At 36.6% G+C, this 15224-nt stretch overlaps 1 protein-coding gene across 1 annotated transcript; it reads left to right on the forward strand.

The window, feature by feature from the left end:
• The first annotated feature begins 7540 nt into the window (after positions 1–7540).
• LOC123224549 (F-box/LRR-repeat protein 12) lies at positions 7541–14328 on the forward strand. Its single transcript, XM_044648273.1, is given in 5 exon segments — positions 7541–8108; positions 8111–8176; positions 13361–13610; positions 13612–14054; positions 14057–14328. Coding segments are annotated over 5 exon segments (1104 nt in total). The 5' UTR covers positions 7541–7912; the 3' UTR covers positions 14206–14328.
• The last annotated feature ends 896 nt before the right edge of the window (positions 14329–15224 follow it).

Here is a 15224-nt window from a genome sequence, read left to right on the forward strand (position 1 = left end):
AGTGCTGGGACACCTAAGGAGCCTATTCAGCCTCCTGTTATAGAGCAGCCTATCTGTCCCCTTGGAGTTCAAAGCCTACAGACCACAAGCCTTCTTGGAGTTAAGGACTGTACTACCCATCTTGTCACCAATGAGTGTCTCTTATTAGTATCACCTAGTATTTCCACATTAGATGTTGCATTGGCGCACTGGGGTGCTACTATTTTACGTGAGATTTCCAGTTTTCACAACGATATGTCTTCATAGATGACTCAATTACGTGACGATGTGTCCTTTCAGGTGGCTCGATTAGAGGATTGTCTGACCCGTTTAGAGGACATCATCACGCGTACATATCCAGCCTCAATCGATCAGGTTGTAAAACCACATCTAATTTATTACTTATAAAAATTGTATTTCGTTATTATTCTGACAACTATATTATATATGAAATGTCACTAATTAAGTTATTATTACTATTACCTTTGGGTAGTGCCATGAGGGGGCATCGATTGGCCCTTCTGTTGCATCATTGGTCTGAGCTGAAGTATGTCACTTATTAATAGAACTCTATTTTTATGATTATTTTGTTATCGATTAATTCATTTTATATATTTGTATAGGGTCTTCCTAATGAAGGTCTTTCGGTTGGATCTCCGGTTGCTTCAAATCCTCCACTTGAGGTATGAAAATTATTGTAAATATTATATTTTATATGAAATATCATTTACCATTTTGTTCTTTTCATGCATATAGGGGACCCATATTGAGATATTATCGATCAAGGGTTTTCCCCGAACACCTTCCCCGATTATGTTTTTTTAAGAAATGTCATTGATCGATTTGTCTTTCCAGTTATAATGTTTATTTAACAATGTTTTGTCTCGTTTTCAGGATGAGCGATTGTGGTTACTTGCTGATATCCTGAGCTCCAGCAAAAGGACAGTAGATATTAGTTCACAGAAGGAGGACTTCTAGGAGGATGCTTCCGAGGCCATCCATATTGAGGTATATGAATTATAATTAGTATATAAATATTCATATATATTGTTAACTGAGATTTTCAAAATTACAATTTTGTAGTCTGTCGAGGGGGCACGCACAGTGGACTTGACCATGATTTAGGATTCTCTAGCCAAACCTCCTCTCGCATACATGGAGAAGGTAACATTAATCGATTAATGCATAATTGTTACGTAGGATGAAACAATGAATTAATAGTTGTATGCACTTGTAGCTAATTCATACAACACACGGTCAGATCATCCGGAAAGGTCCATTCGTTTGCACCCCGTATACAAATTCAATTAAAGGGAGGGCAAAACGATGACTTAGGACCATTCCATCTTTTGCCTTAGAGCGTGAAGAATCTTTCTTCACGTGGTACAATAGAGCTGCAGCTTCCGACTCGCACGATGTTTACTTTATCAGGTCGAAGTTGAAGGATAGTTTTTGGCGGCTTGTGGTAGAGTTGCACGAGTGGCTGACCGACGATGTAAGTTGTCTATACTATATAATTTGGTTAAAAGTTTGATATATTCGTCAATAACTAACACATTTGAAGTTGTTTATACCATTTCAACATATGGATTCTTTTTGGCTATATTATGTCGGCACCAAGACGATCACTGTTTGATTGTTTCACAGGGCTGGACGACTGCCCACACATTCTTTATAGGACATATTGAGATGGCCTGGAAGAGTTAGCAGACCATACCGGATGAAGAGTTTCAATTTTCGAGACTTTTCACGAGGATAGTTGAGGCAACTTATACCTTAGGGTTGTTTTACAAACCATAGGGGATGGTCGATAAGGTATAGTATAATAGTATTTTCATTACATTTTACATTGAATAGGTTTATAATCAACTTTAATTTGTCACTGTTTATAGGTTTACATTCCTACAAACTTCGACTTCGCATATTAGGTAGCCAAAATTATAGATTTTCGTGAGTGGTCGATTATGGTGTACGATTCGAAGGTATCATACTCAGGCAATATGGAGTCTCTCGAGTGGTGAATATGACCATACACGACATTCATACCCGCTTTATTAGAGGTGATGAGTTTTTGGACTGCTTCTAGGCAGACTCCATGACGTGATCCCTTCGTGTTATATCGAGCGATAGATGTCCCTCAGTAGGGGGAAGACTCCAGTGATTGTGGCGTGTTTATGTTACATTTTTTTGAGTGTTTGGCATTGTCATGAAGCGTCGATTTTCTTCGAGAGTCGTCTACCTCCATGCATCGACGTTTAGCGTCGCAATTGTATTTTCACTGTATCGAGTAGATCACGGGTGTATATTTAGTTAGCTCATTGTTTATTTATCGTTCTTCATATGTTCTTATGTATATATTTATTGTATGTGCGCATGTGTACGATGTACTTTATCTATCATTATATATGGATATCCTTTTGATTTAATTTTTTAAATAATCTTGTCACGGAAATAATTATATTTGATTTGAGTGATGTTACTATCAAACATGAGATGAAATAAAAGAAATACTCAAACAGCTCATTCCAAAAAATATGAAATGAAGAAATTATTCACACTAAAGTTATTACATTACATGTGACTACGATTACACATTTGAAATAATAATGAAAATACATTGGCTACATATCATTGAAGTACAACAATGATGAGTCATATAACTAACAAATCTAAATATAAGCTTATCAAGATCTCGACCCTTTGCCTTTTCTGGATGAACGATGCGGGCTAGAGCTTGGGACGAGTGTTGGGCTTTTACATTAGGTTCGTACATGTCTTGGTTCATGGCAACGACTGCAAATCTTGGGTGTAACATTTTCTACTTGTGAAGGACGTCGATTTCTATTGGAAGGGTGACCCGAACAATGACTATCGAGGACAGGGGGCAGAATAACTATTTCTTCTGGTGAGTGCAACCATTCTGATTTGTTTCCAAGAGGATTGACAGGTTCCTAATTTTTTGCATGGTAGAATTCAGTACGGAAGAATGGATAAACCCATGCATTGACATTTGTGAGCCTTATGTGTCGTGCAATAGCGATGGCATGCTTGCATGGAATACGTGAAAGCTGAAACTTTCTACACATACAAGACATTTCACCAAAGTCTACAATACCCATGTATCCACCAAAACCAACAACTTGATACCGAGTAGATGTAATTGGTCGAACCTCCAAGCGTGCAGACTTTGACAGATGATTGCTGATCTTCTCCTCCTTCCAAGGGGTGACAAAGTTAGGGCATTCATCTGTAATTTGAAAAAATATTAACAACACATTTGTTAATAACCAAAAATAAGGGGAAAAAGTAAATGATCAAAAACTTTTAATTATTAACGATTGGATACTTACTTGCATGGTTTCTCCTCTCGTAAAACCATCGTTGCATGGTACCACGAATAAACTCGACGAGCATTGTGATAGGCAGACCCCGTGCATGTCTGACAAGGGCGTTAAATGACTTTGCAATATTAGTTGTCATGATGTTGTATCGATGTCCCAGAAAGTGTGTTCTACTTCAATGCTTAAATCCGACCTTGAGTAGATAAGCTTCAGCTTGAGGTTCATTGAATCAAAAGATCGCATCATTGCCTCAAATTCTGCTTCTGTGTATGATTTTGCGGCTTTCCAATATGCACCCGCAACCTATAAGGTGGTAAAAAATATGAGAACTTTATAATCAAAATGTATGAAAAAGATAAACATTTCAAAATTTTAATACTTGTTTAAACACTTTACCTTTGAGTCTCGTTTATACTTTGCCCGCATGTTACACAAAAGATGATGACAACAATATCCATGGTGGACATCTGGAAAGACTTCAGCTATTGCAGAGTATATAGCATGATGTCGATCTGAGATTATCGCTAGCTCGGAAAGGTCATGAATGCATTCTTTAATCCTCCTGAGAAACCAACACCACGTGTCGTGATTTTCTTTTTTATCGACACTGAAACCAATGGGATATATTTAGTTGTTACCGTCAAGAGCTACCGCAATGAATAAATGCCCTAGATATCGACCTTTAAGGAAAGCAGCGTCGATGCAAATAACAAGCTAGAGATATTCTCTGAATGCATGAACGAAACATCTTAATGCCATGAAAAAATTCTTAAATCAATGGTCATTGTCCGTTTCAATAGCAGTAACGATGCCCGAATTAGTGAACTGTAGATTGTAGCAATAATCTGGTAAAAGCATAAATGATTCCTCTGATGAGCCCCTCAATGAATTTATAGCCTAGTTTCTTGCCCGCCACGCTGGTGAATATGAAATGTCAATTTTATACCGGTCGGCGATATCCACAATTATTTCCTTAAGCTGATAAATTCGATCAATCAACATAAACTTTGACCTCATTAATTGACCTAAAACTCGGGCCCCAGCTTGTCTATGATGTGGCATGATTTGATTAACTAAACATGTGTGGGTAGGATTCATATGGTTGATTTGAAACACTTCACTGACTTTGCACTTGTTTGCATGTAAATACCACTCACAATTTTCAGCCTTGTACTTAATTTCCTATTGCGTCTTGTCAAACTTCTTCACCATGAATTGAAATCCTTTAAGTAAGGCAAATTGGTTCACATCTTTCAATTGTACTTTATTATGGAAAATATCATCAACCTTTACACCATTGTCCTCTCAGATTGATCTAGTACCACCTGATGATATTAAAGGCTGTGGAGGAAAATCAAGAAGTCACCTAAACGGATCAGTGGGGACATTGTCAAAAAATGGTCTAAAATAATTTTCACCCCCTGAAATAGGATCTTTAAGCTGCAAACTATCTATACCCTAGGTAACTGGTGTCATATACTCGGGCTCTACCTCTTCAGAAGGAATATAGGACATATCATTTCCATCAAAGTCACCCCAGTCAGGAACCTTATCATTTTCTCCATGAGCCCATAAGTTTGCAATGTACAATGGATCATTACTGAAATCAATTAAGTTTTTCAAATCATATTTTTTTTCACCCTACTAATTCCTTCTTCATCTTCATATTCATCTTCTTCCTCCTACCCTTCAATTGGGGTACATGTAACAAAAACAGGAATATATTCCTATAAGTACTGAGACATATCAATAAGACCCTAGACATCTTTATCTTTTTGAATCTGTACGAGGCAGTCGAGCTCAATTTTTCTTGGCTTCATTGATAGTTGAAAGTAGTTTTTCATTGGATCAATACTGCAAAACTCTTTCAAAAGCTCAATAAATCCCTTTAATGTTGTTCCATAAGGAATTTTAATCAATTGTTTGGATCCTCCAATACATTTCATTCTGTTGTCGCCACCTTGAATCCATTCTCCTTGGTAACGAACCGATGTATAATCATCCATTTTAATTATCAATCCTGCAATGACAAGTTTTTGGAAATAATTATTCATTTATAAAAAAAAAAATCTTTAATAACTATATAAAACAGTCTTACAATTATTAATATAAAAAAACCCTTCATATTTTTCTAATATTTAATTTAATCCCCTATAATTATTTAACAATTTATATAACACCCTCGTATGTTATCTTGTATCAAAATGCATATATTTGTTTTTAACATTCCATTTAAAACGTTTTTATAATATTTAATATCAAAATACCCCCTATATTTTTTGAATATTTTATTTAACCCCCTATAATTATCTAATATTTTATTTAACTCCCTTGTATAATATCTTGTATCAAAATGTATCTATTTATTCTTAATATTTCATTAAAAACGTTCTTACAATGTTTAATATCAAAATACCCCCTATGCTTTTCTAATATTCATTTACCCGCTATAATTATCTAACAATTTGTTTAACAACCTTTTCTGTTACCTTGTATCAAATTGTATCTATCTATTCTTAATATTTCATTTAAAGCTTTCTTACTATGTTTAATATCAAAATACCCCATATATTTTTTAACATTTTATTTAGCCCCCATACTTATCTAATATTTCATTTAATACCCTCGTATGTTTCTTATTATCAAAATACATCTATTCATTCTTAACATGGTTCTAAATCCTTCATAGATTATGAAATATCAAAATACCCCCATGTTTTTCTTAACATTTCATTTAACCCCCTATAATTATCTAACCTTTCATTTCACACCATTTTATGATCTCTTGTATCAAAAAACATCTATCTATTTTTAACCTATTATTTAAATCCTTCATGTATTATGTAATTTCAAAATACCCCTATATTTTTTTACCCCCTATAATTACCTAACATTGTATTTACCACCCTTGTATGTTGTCTCATATCAAAATATATCTATCTATTCCTAAAATTTTATTTATAATGCTCTTACAATGTTTAATATCAAAATGCCCCTCATATTTTTATAACATTTCTTTGACCCCCCATAATTATCTAACACTATTTTAACACCCTTGTATGTTGTCTTGTATCAAAGTATATCTATCTATTTTTAACATGTTATTTAAATCTTTTATATATTGTATAATATCAAAATACCCCCTATATTTCTCTAACATTGCATTTAACCCCTATATTATTATCTAATATTTAAGTACCCCCTTTACATGACATATAAACTAGATTCAATAAATAAAATTAAGTTTTTAGGTTGAGATTCGTATAAATATCTTTTTTGCACGAATAGCCTTTTTTTTGTTCGAATTCAGAAATACGAACTTCTTCCATCTGAACAAACCCGTACTAATTGATATTGAGTAAAAATGAGAGTGAGTGAGTATTTGAGTGAGATGAGAAGTGTGTGTAATAAGAGTGAGAGAGAGAGTTTATATAGATGTGGTGAAAGGTAATTTTGGTATTTTAAAAAAAGTTTAGGACATTTTTGCTTATGAATAGAAAACTTGGGCATTTTTGCTTAATGTATGGGTAATTTGGCCAAAATTAATAATTTCCCGCAAAACAAATAAGTAATCAAAATATCCAGATCTGATTGGCTCTGAATCTTTCTAATGAAATCGAATCGTAAACTTTTATTTGATCCTCACCAACATAATGTCCCAAGTTGATGTCTCTTACAGGTTCATCTCCTTTCTTTTTCTTTTTCCTTTTTATTTAATTTTTCGTTTTTATTGCTGAAGTACATATTTTTGCATGTAGGTGTGGTATAATTGTAATTTATCTGTTGGAAAAATCTTATCGTTATCGATTTTCATTTTTCGGTTGAGAGATCCAAAAAATAGATTTCTAGATAAAACCCTAAAAACTAGCTTAAAATGAAAAGAAAAATATAATATTAGGTTAGGAGTTGCCAGTTTTGGTTGATTGTTTTGACAGTTTTTATCTGTAAAGAGCATTCATTATAAACCTCATGAGTTACCAAATCAGTTGGAATATTAACTCTTAGGAGAAGGCTAAAATGTTGGTCAGAGCTAAATGACATTACACAATTACTATAAGCAGAGATTCTGACGTATAAAACCCGCCTTACTGTTACCAGCTTGATATGATTTTCACATTTCTTTGATTGCTTATTCTTTATCTGTAGTTGTTGTTGCAATTTTAGTATTATAGAAACTGATATGTTTTCCCCCTTTTGCTTACCAACTGTGGGTCTTGCAGATACCCTCTAAACTTATCATCTTCGAATCGCATTACCTCTGGCATTGGATCTCAGTATTGGAAATCTATAAAGAAAGGTTTTTTCTTTTTCCTTTTTGTTGATCTAAGTCGATTCACACAAGTTGATGAGGTGAATTGCTTTCCCATCACTGGGGACGTTATTGTTCAAAAACTAAACTCTTATGTCGTGAATGTGGGATTCATATAGGCTATGGATATGGTTACTCACCTGCTCTTTGTGGTTTTGACTCCTCTAATACAACTAGCTCAGCTTATAAAAAGTTCACTATAAAGATCCGAGCACTACAGCCTTGAGAAGATTGTCAATGAGGTTGATATGGAAGATCCATCTGGTGTGGACACACCTATATCATGCACTTGCCTGATGATTGCCTCTATCATATTTTCCAATGGCTTCGCGGTTGCTCTGACCGTGATTCTTTTGGTTTGACTTGCCATCGTTGGCTTAATATTCAAAATTTAAGTCGCAGAACCTTGGAATTCCAATGTTCATTCTCCCAACCCTCCCAGACTACTTTTTGCGTTAACTCCTACTATCTCTACAGACTGCTACTCGTTTTCAGCATTTAGAGTTTTTGTCTCTTTGTTGTTGCACTGAGCTACCTGATTTGGGCCTAAATCATTGATGAGTCACCGAGAAGATCTTTGAGAGTACCTAAAAGGAATCCAAAGTATTTGGATTAAAAGTGCTTGCAACTGGGATAACAGGTGGCATAACAGGTGGCCCTTGAAACAGTCCAAGTTGGTTAACAGCCTTGCAAAAAATTAGGATGAGCAGTTGTTATTTTCAATAATCCGGCTATCTTGTTGTTATTAGCCGTTAATGTCCTATTTCTTAGTATTGTGATCTGAGAATTAGGAAAAGCTGTTATTTTCACTGTTATTTAAACTCTTCTATTTCGTCAATAAAAGGGAGGAAAAGAAAAGCTTGTTTCAATTAAAAATTCTTTACGGTTGGTTCTCACCGCAAGTAGAACTTTATCCTCATAATTTCGCATAGCTTTGACTGGGACCTATTAATTGGTATCAGAGCTACAAAAAAAAAAAAAAAACATGGCTACCAACAAAGAGAGAATAGAAAACTTGGAAGCTAGTCTTGGGGATCTGCAAACTAACTTGAATCGAATGGAGCTGGGGGTCGGCGATAAACTACTACAGCTCAAAGCTGCTATTTGCAAAATGTCCGACATTCTGACTACTAGGCAGGAGGCTACCTCGGGCAACACCAATGAATGCAACAGGCAATCCTTCAATGGGCGAGCCCATGATCATACGGAAAGCAAACCACCAATGTTCTCTTCTAAACTGGCTAGACTCGAATTTCCCAAGTATTCAGGGGATGACCCAACGGAATGGTTCACACATGTTGATCAGTTTTTTGAATACCAGGGTACTTTAGAAACACAAAAAGTATCCTTGGCTTCTTTTCTTTTGGAGGGTGAAGCAAATCAATGGTGGCAGTGGTTACGAAGAGCTTATCACGAGGAGGGAAAGGAGGTGACATGGAGCATTTTTACAGAAGAGCTATGGTCTCGTTTTGGTCCTACTAACTGTGAAAACTTTGACGAATCATTGTCAAAAATCAGACAAGTTGGATCTTTACGTGACTATCAAAAGGAGTTCGAAAGGTTGGGCAATCGGGTGCAAGGGTGGACTCAAAAGGCGTTAGTAGGAACATTCATGGGAGGACTTAAGGCCGAAATAGCTGATGGCATAAGAATGTTTAAACCTAAAACACTGAAAGAAGCCATTAGCCTTGCGAGAATGCGGGATGAGCAGCTGACACGCCAGAGAAAAATAACAAAGCCTCTCAATAAATTCATGGCTGACACTCAATCTCCAACAAAACCTAAGGCAACTATCCCAATGAAAAGGCTAACGTGGGAGGAGATGCAACAAAAAAGAGCACAAGGTTTATGCTTTAACTGTGATGAAAAATTCACAGTGGGGCATAGATGTCGGGGACCACAACTTTTACTTCTGGAAGGCAGTAACAAAGAATCAGATGATGAAGAAATAACTGCATCAATGGAACTGCAACATGAAATCTCCTTACACGCACTCACAGGGTGGTCACCTCACAAAACGATGCGGGTGATGGCAAAAATAGGATCACGTGCAGTCGTGGTTCTGATCGATAGCGGGTCTACGCATAATTTTATTAGTACAAAAATGGCTAATATGCTGCAACTACCAGTGTTGCCGACCAAAGCTTTTGACGTTAAAGTAGCGAACGGAAAACCACTAAAGTGCCAAGGCAAATTCGAAAATGTTTCCATTGATCTCCAAGGTATTCCTTTTGTCCTTACTTTATATGCCTTACCATTAATGGGGTTGGACTTGGTTCTTGGTGTCAGTTGGCTGGAGCAATTGGGAACAGTGGTGTGTAATTGGAAGACTCTAACCATGGAATTCCAGTGGAATAACCACACCCAAAAATTGCAAGGAATAGGAGCACAAACTATCCAAGCAGTTTCAATGAAAGCTATCACCAAAGAAGGTCGACAACGAGGGTCCATATTTGCTATTTCTTTTCAACCCGACCTAGATTCTACAAAGCAACACTTGAATCCGACGATGCAACAATTGTTGGAAAAATTTGAGGATGTCTTCCAAGAACCTACACAACTTCCCCCGACGAGAGAAGTTGATCACCACATCAATTTGAAAGAAGGAATCGAACCCATCAATGTGAGACCATACAGGTATGCCTATTTTCAAAAAGCTGAAACTGAAAAACAAGTTCAGGATATGTTAAAATTGGGGCTAATAAGACCAAGTACTAGTCCATTTTTGTCTCATGTTTTATTGGTTAAAAAGAAAGACGGGTCTTGGCGGTTTTGCACAGACTATCGAGCACTAAATACAGTAACCATAAAAGATAGATTTCCTATTCCCACAATCGATGACATGATCGATGAGCTCCATGGAGCCACTTACTTCACCAAATTAGACTTACGAGCGGGCTACCATCAGGTACGAGTACACTATAATGACATTCATAAAACTGCTTTTCGTACTCATAATGGTCATTACGAATACTTGGTCATGCCCTTTGGTCTTTGTAATGCACCTTCTACCTTTCAAGCCATTATGAATGCAATCTTTCGCCCTTATCTTCGCAAATTCATTTTAGTTTTTTTTTATGACATTTTAATTTATAGCCCCAATTGGAACATACATCTTGAACATGTTAAAATAGCTTTAGAAATATTAAGGCAACACCAATTCTTTGCTAAAATTAGCAAATGTGCATTCGGCTTACAAGAATTGGAATATTTGGGACATATTGTGACCCCTCAAGGGGTGAAGGTTGATCAAAGGAAAATTGCAACTATGATAATTTGGCCTAAACCAACTAATGTTTCTGAGTTGCGTGGTTTTTTAGGCTTAACAGGTTATTACAGAAAATTTGTTTGCAATTATGGCATCATAGCACGGCCTCTCACCAATTTACTAAAAGGGACACTTTGGATGGAATGAAGAAGCCGAAAATGCCTTCCAAAAGCTCAAAGAGGCTATGACTATTACACCAACACTTGCTTTGCCCAATTTCAATGAACCTTTTGTCATTGAATCAGATGCATCAGGTCGTGGCATAGGGGCAGTCTTGAGTCAACATGGGAGACCTATTGCATTCATGAGTCGAGCCTTAAGCAACAATAAACTGTCACTATCAGTTTATGAAAAAGAAATGTTAGCCATCATCCAAGCAATTCAGACATGGAGACCTTATTTGCTAGGCCGAAAATTCTACGTTGAAACAGACCAAAAAAGTCTCAAGTACTTATTGGAGCAGCGCATAACAACGCCAGAGCAACAAAAATGGGTGTCTAAATTATTAGGATATGACTATGAGATCAGATATAAGCCAGGTAGAGACAACAGTGTAGCTGATGCATTATCCCGGGTGGCAGGCAGTCCTAGCTTGGACACTTTATTTGTGTCTCACTCTCCATTATGGGACACCATAACAAAAGAGGCCAAGGACAATCCGTACATGCAGAAAATCAGTAAATTAACAGTAGAGAATCCAGGTAATCCATACAAATTGCAAAATGGACTAGTGTGCTTCAAAAATCGTGTGGTGGTGCCTCCTCATTCCGATGTCGTTCAACTACTCTTGAAAGAATTTCATGATTCACCCATGGGTGGGCATTCAGGTGTCCTTCGAACATGCAAGAGATTATCGCAGCAATTTTATTGGCCATCTATGTACAAAATGGTGAAAAATTATGTTGATTCTTGCGATGTATGCCAACGGACCAAGAGCCAAACACTGTCTCCAGCAGGTCTTCTACAGCCCCTTCCAATCCCATGTCAAGTTTGGGATGACATTACTATGGACTTCATCGACGGACTTCCGCCTTCTAATGGAAAAAACACAATCCTGGTTGTAGTTGACAGGCTGAGCAAATCCGCACATTTCCTATCTCTTTCTCACCCCTACACGGCAAAAATGGTGGCGGAAAAGTTTGTTGAGGGAATAATGAAGCTACATGGCATGCCTCGTTCAATTATTAGTGATCGTGATTCCATATTTATCAGTCACTTCTGGCAGGAATTCTTCAAGATGTCAGGCACTCAGTTGAAAATGAGCTCTGCGTATCACCCCCAAACCGACGGACAAACAGAGGTTGTAAATCGATGTATTGAACAGTATCTTGGCTGCTTCGCTCACCAGCAGCCCCAAAAATGGCACTCCTTCCTTCCATGGGCTGAGTTTTGGTATAACACCACATATCATGCGTCTACTGGAATGACTCCGTTCCAAGCTCTCTATGGTAGACCTCCACCCACGATACCGCGATATGATGAAGGTAATTGTCCAGTTAATGAAGTGGACCAAGGGTTAATCTCTAGAGATGCCTTACTACACCACCTTAAAGACAATTTGACTGCAGCCAACAATAGAATGAAGCAGCAAGTTGATTCTAAACGCAGAGATCTGGAGTACCAAGTTGGGGATTTTGTGTTTTTAAAACTACACCCTTACCGTCAACAATCAGTGTTCAAGAGAGCATATCAAAAGCTTGCAAGCAGGTTTTACAGACCCTATCAGATTGAAGAAAGAATTGGCAAGGTAGCTTATAGACTTAAGCTTCCTCCAGACTCTCGCATTCACCCAGTATTTCATGTGTCCCTATTGAAAAAAAAAATGGGGGATGTAATTACCTCCACTACTGAATTACCTCCAATGGCAGAAGATAGGCAGTTCGTGATGGAACCTGAAGCTATTCTGGATAGCCGTTGGATACAAAAAGGATCCAAAATTATGGCAGAAAACTTAATTAAATGGAAACGACTTCCGGAAGAAGATGCTACGTGGGAAAACACTCAAGAGTTTCACAACAAGTTCCTAAACATCAACCTTGAGGACAAGGTTCAAGTCAAAGGGAGGGGTATTGATGAGTCACCGAGAAGATCTCTGAGAGTACCTAAAAGGAATCCAAAGTATTTGGATTAAAAGTGCTTGCAACTGGGATAACAGGTGGCATAACAGGTGGCCCTTGCAACAGTCCAAGTTGGTTAACAGCCTTGCAAAAAATTAGGATGAGCAGTTGTTATTTTCAATAATCCGGCTATCTTGTTGTTATTAGCCGTTAATGTCCTATTTCTTAGTATTGTGATCTGAGAATTAGGAAAAGCTGTTATTTTCACTGTTATTTAAACTCTTCTATTTCGTCAATAAAAGGGAGGAAAAGAAAAGCTTGTTTAAATTAAAAATTCTTTACGGTTGGTTCTCACCGCAAGTAGAACTTTATCCTCATAATTTCGCATAGCTTTGACTGGGACCTATTAATCATTTGCAATATTATGGTTCAAAGTTGTAAACTATTATTCTGGATTGTTGTTTCCGAATTACTTATTAAGGAATTTCCCAGATTGGTGCTTGGTGTCCCTCTATAACAAGTATAAGTCGTTATAGGCGCAATGTTACTGATGCAGGGTTAGAAAATTTGGCCAATGCTTGCTCAACTTTGATGCATGTGAATCTTTCATATTGCTCACATATTTCTGATTGTGGTTTAAAAACTCTTTCAGAAAGATCAACTTGGAGCAGTAAAGATTTCTTGTTCTAGGATTATTACTGGTGTTGGCTTGAGAGGATGTTCAGCAACTTTAGCTTATATTGATGCTGAATCTTGCAATCTTAGACTAGAGGGGATAACGGGGATTGTTAGTGGAGGTGGGCTAGAGATTTTAAATGTTTCTTCCATAAACTGGCTTGGTCAAGGTGGATTGGCAGTCATTGGGACAGGATTTGCCTCAAGGCTTAAAATCCTGAACTTTCAAATGTGCATAAGTGTTGATGATACAGCTGTTATGGCTATTGCAAAGGGGTGTCCATTACTTCAAGAGTGGAACTTAGCTTTATGCCATAGGGTCAGGTTTTCAGGATGGGAATCTATTGGATTAAACGGCAATAATTTGGTGAAACTTCATGTGAATCGTTGTTGGAATCTATGTCCTCGTGGACTGGACGCTATTAGGGATGGTGCAAACGGCTCATGGTCATATACTTGAATCAGAATCCTCAAATAACTTTATTTTCAATTGAGTTGTTTAAACTGCACAGAGGCGACATGAAGATAAAGGAAGAAGAAATAATATATATAGGGCCTGATTGGAAAGATTGTTAGATTACATCTGTGGTACGCATTTATTAAATGACTGAACTTGTTAATTTGGCATTAGTGTAGCAGTAATTTCTCTAATGAATGTTAAGATTTATCTTATGTGTAAGTTGGATTATCATAGCTTCAATTAATGGGATAATAATTAAAATAGGCAAAATTTTTTCCGCTTATACTTTTTTAGGCAAACGCATAGTAGTTTTATTTTTATAAGCAAATTTTTTTATAATTCCAAAAATACCCTCCCAACCCTATATACATAGACGCTGGAAAGAAAATTTGAGTGCGTGAGTGCGTGTGGAGTGCGCGCAGTGCGTGGGCAGTGCATGCGGTGCGCGCAGTGCGTGAGCAGTGCGCACACCATGATTAATATATATAAACAAAGTGTGAGGGTGCGCGCGCAGTGCGTGCAGTGCGCGCACCCTTTCTTTTAAATATATATATATATATATATATATATATATATATATATATATATATATTAAATAATATAAAAAATATAATAAATAAATATATATATTAAATATTATAATATTTAATATAATATATATAAATAATAATAATAATAATTTTTAAATATATATTATATTATTATATATTATATATATAATATTATAATATAATAAATATATATAATAATATAATATTATATATATATATATAATATATGCATAGTGCGCGCACTGCACACGACTGTGCGCGCACTGTGCACTGTGTACAGTGCACGCATTGCACACACTGTGGGCACCGTGCGCACCACGCACTCACGCACTCCGCACGCACCCACGCACTCCGCGCGCACTCCGCACGCACCCACACACTCAAACCTTCCTTCTAGTGCCTACGTATACAGGGTTGAAAGGGTATTTTTGGAGTTACAAAAAAATTTACTTATAAAAGTAAAATTACTGTGTGTTTGCCTAAAAATGTATAAGCGGAAAATTTTTTGCCTATTTTAATTAATATCCCTCAATTAATAATTATTGTATCAACATAATAATAAACTTAGTAGACATCCCTTAATG

This window comes from Mangifera indica, chromosome 8 (assembly GCF_011075055.1).
Source record: "Mangifera indica cultivar Alphonso chromosome 8, CATAS_Mindica_2.1, whole genome shotgun sequence".
NCBI lineage: Eukaryota > Viridiplantae > Streptophyta > Magnoliopsida > Sapindales > Anacardiaceae > Mangifera > Mangifera indica.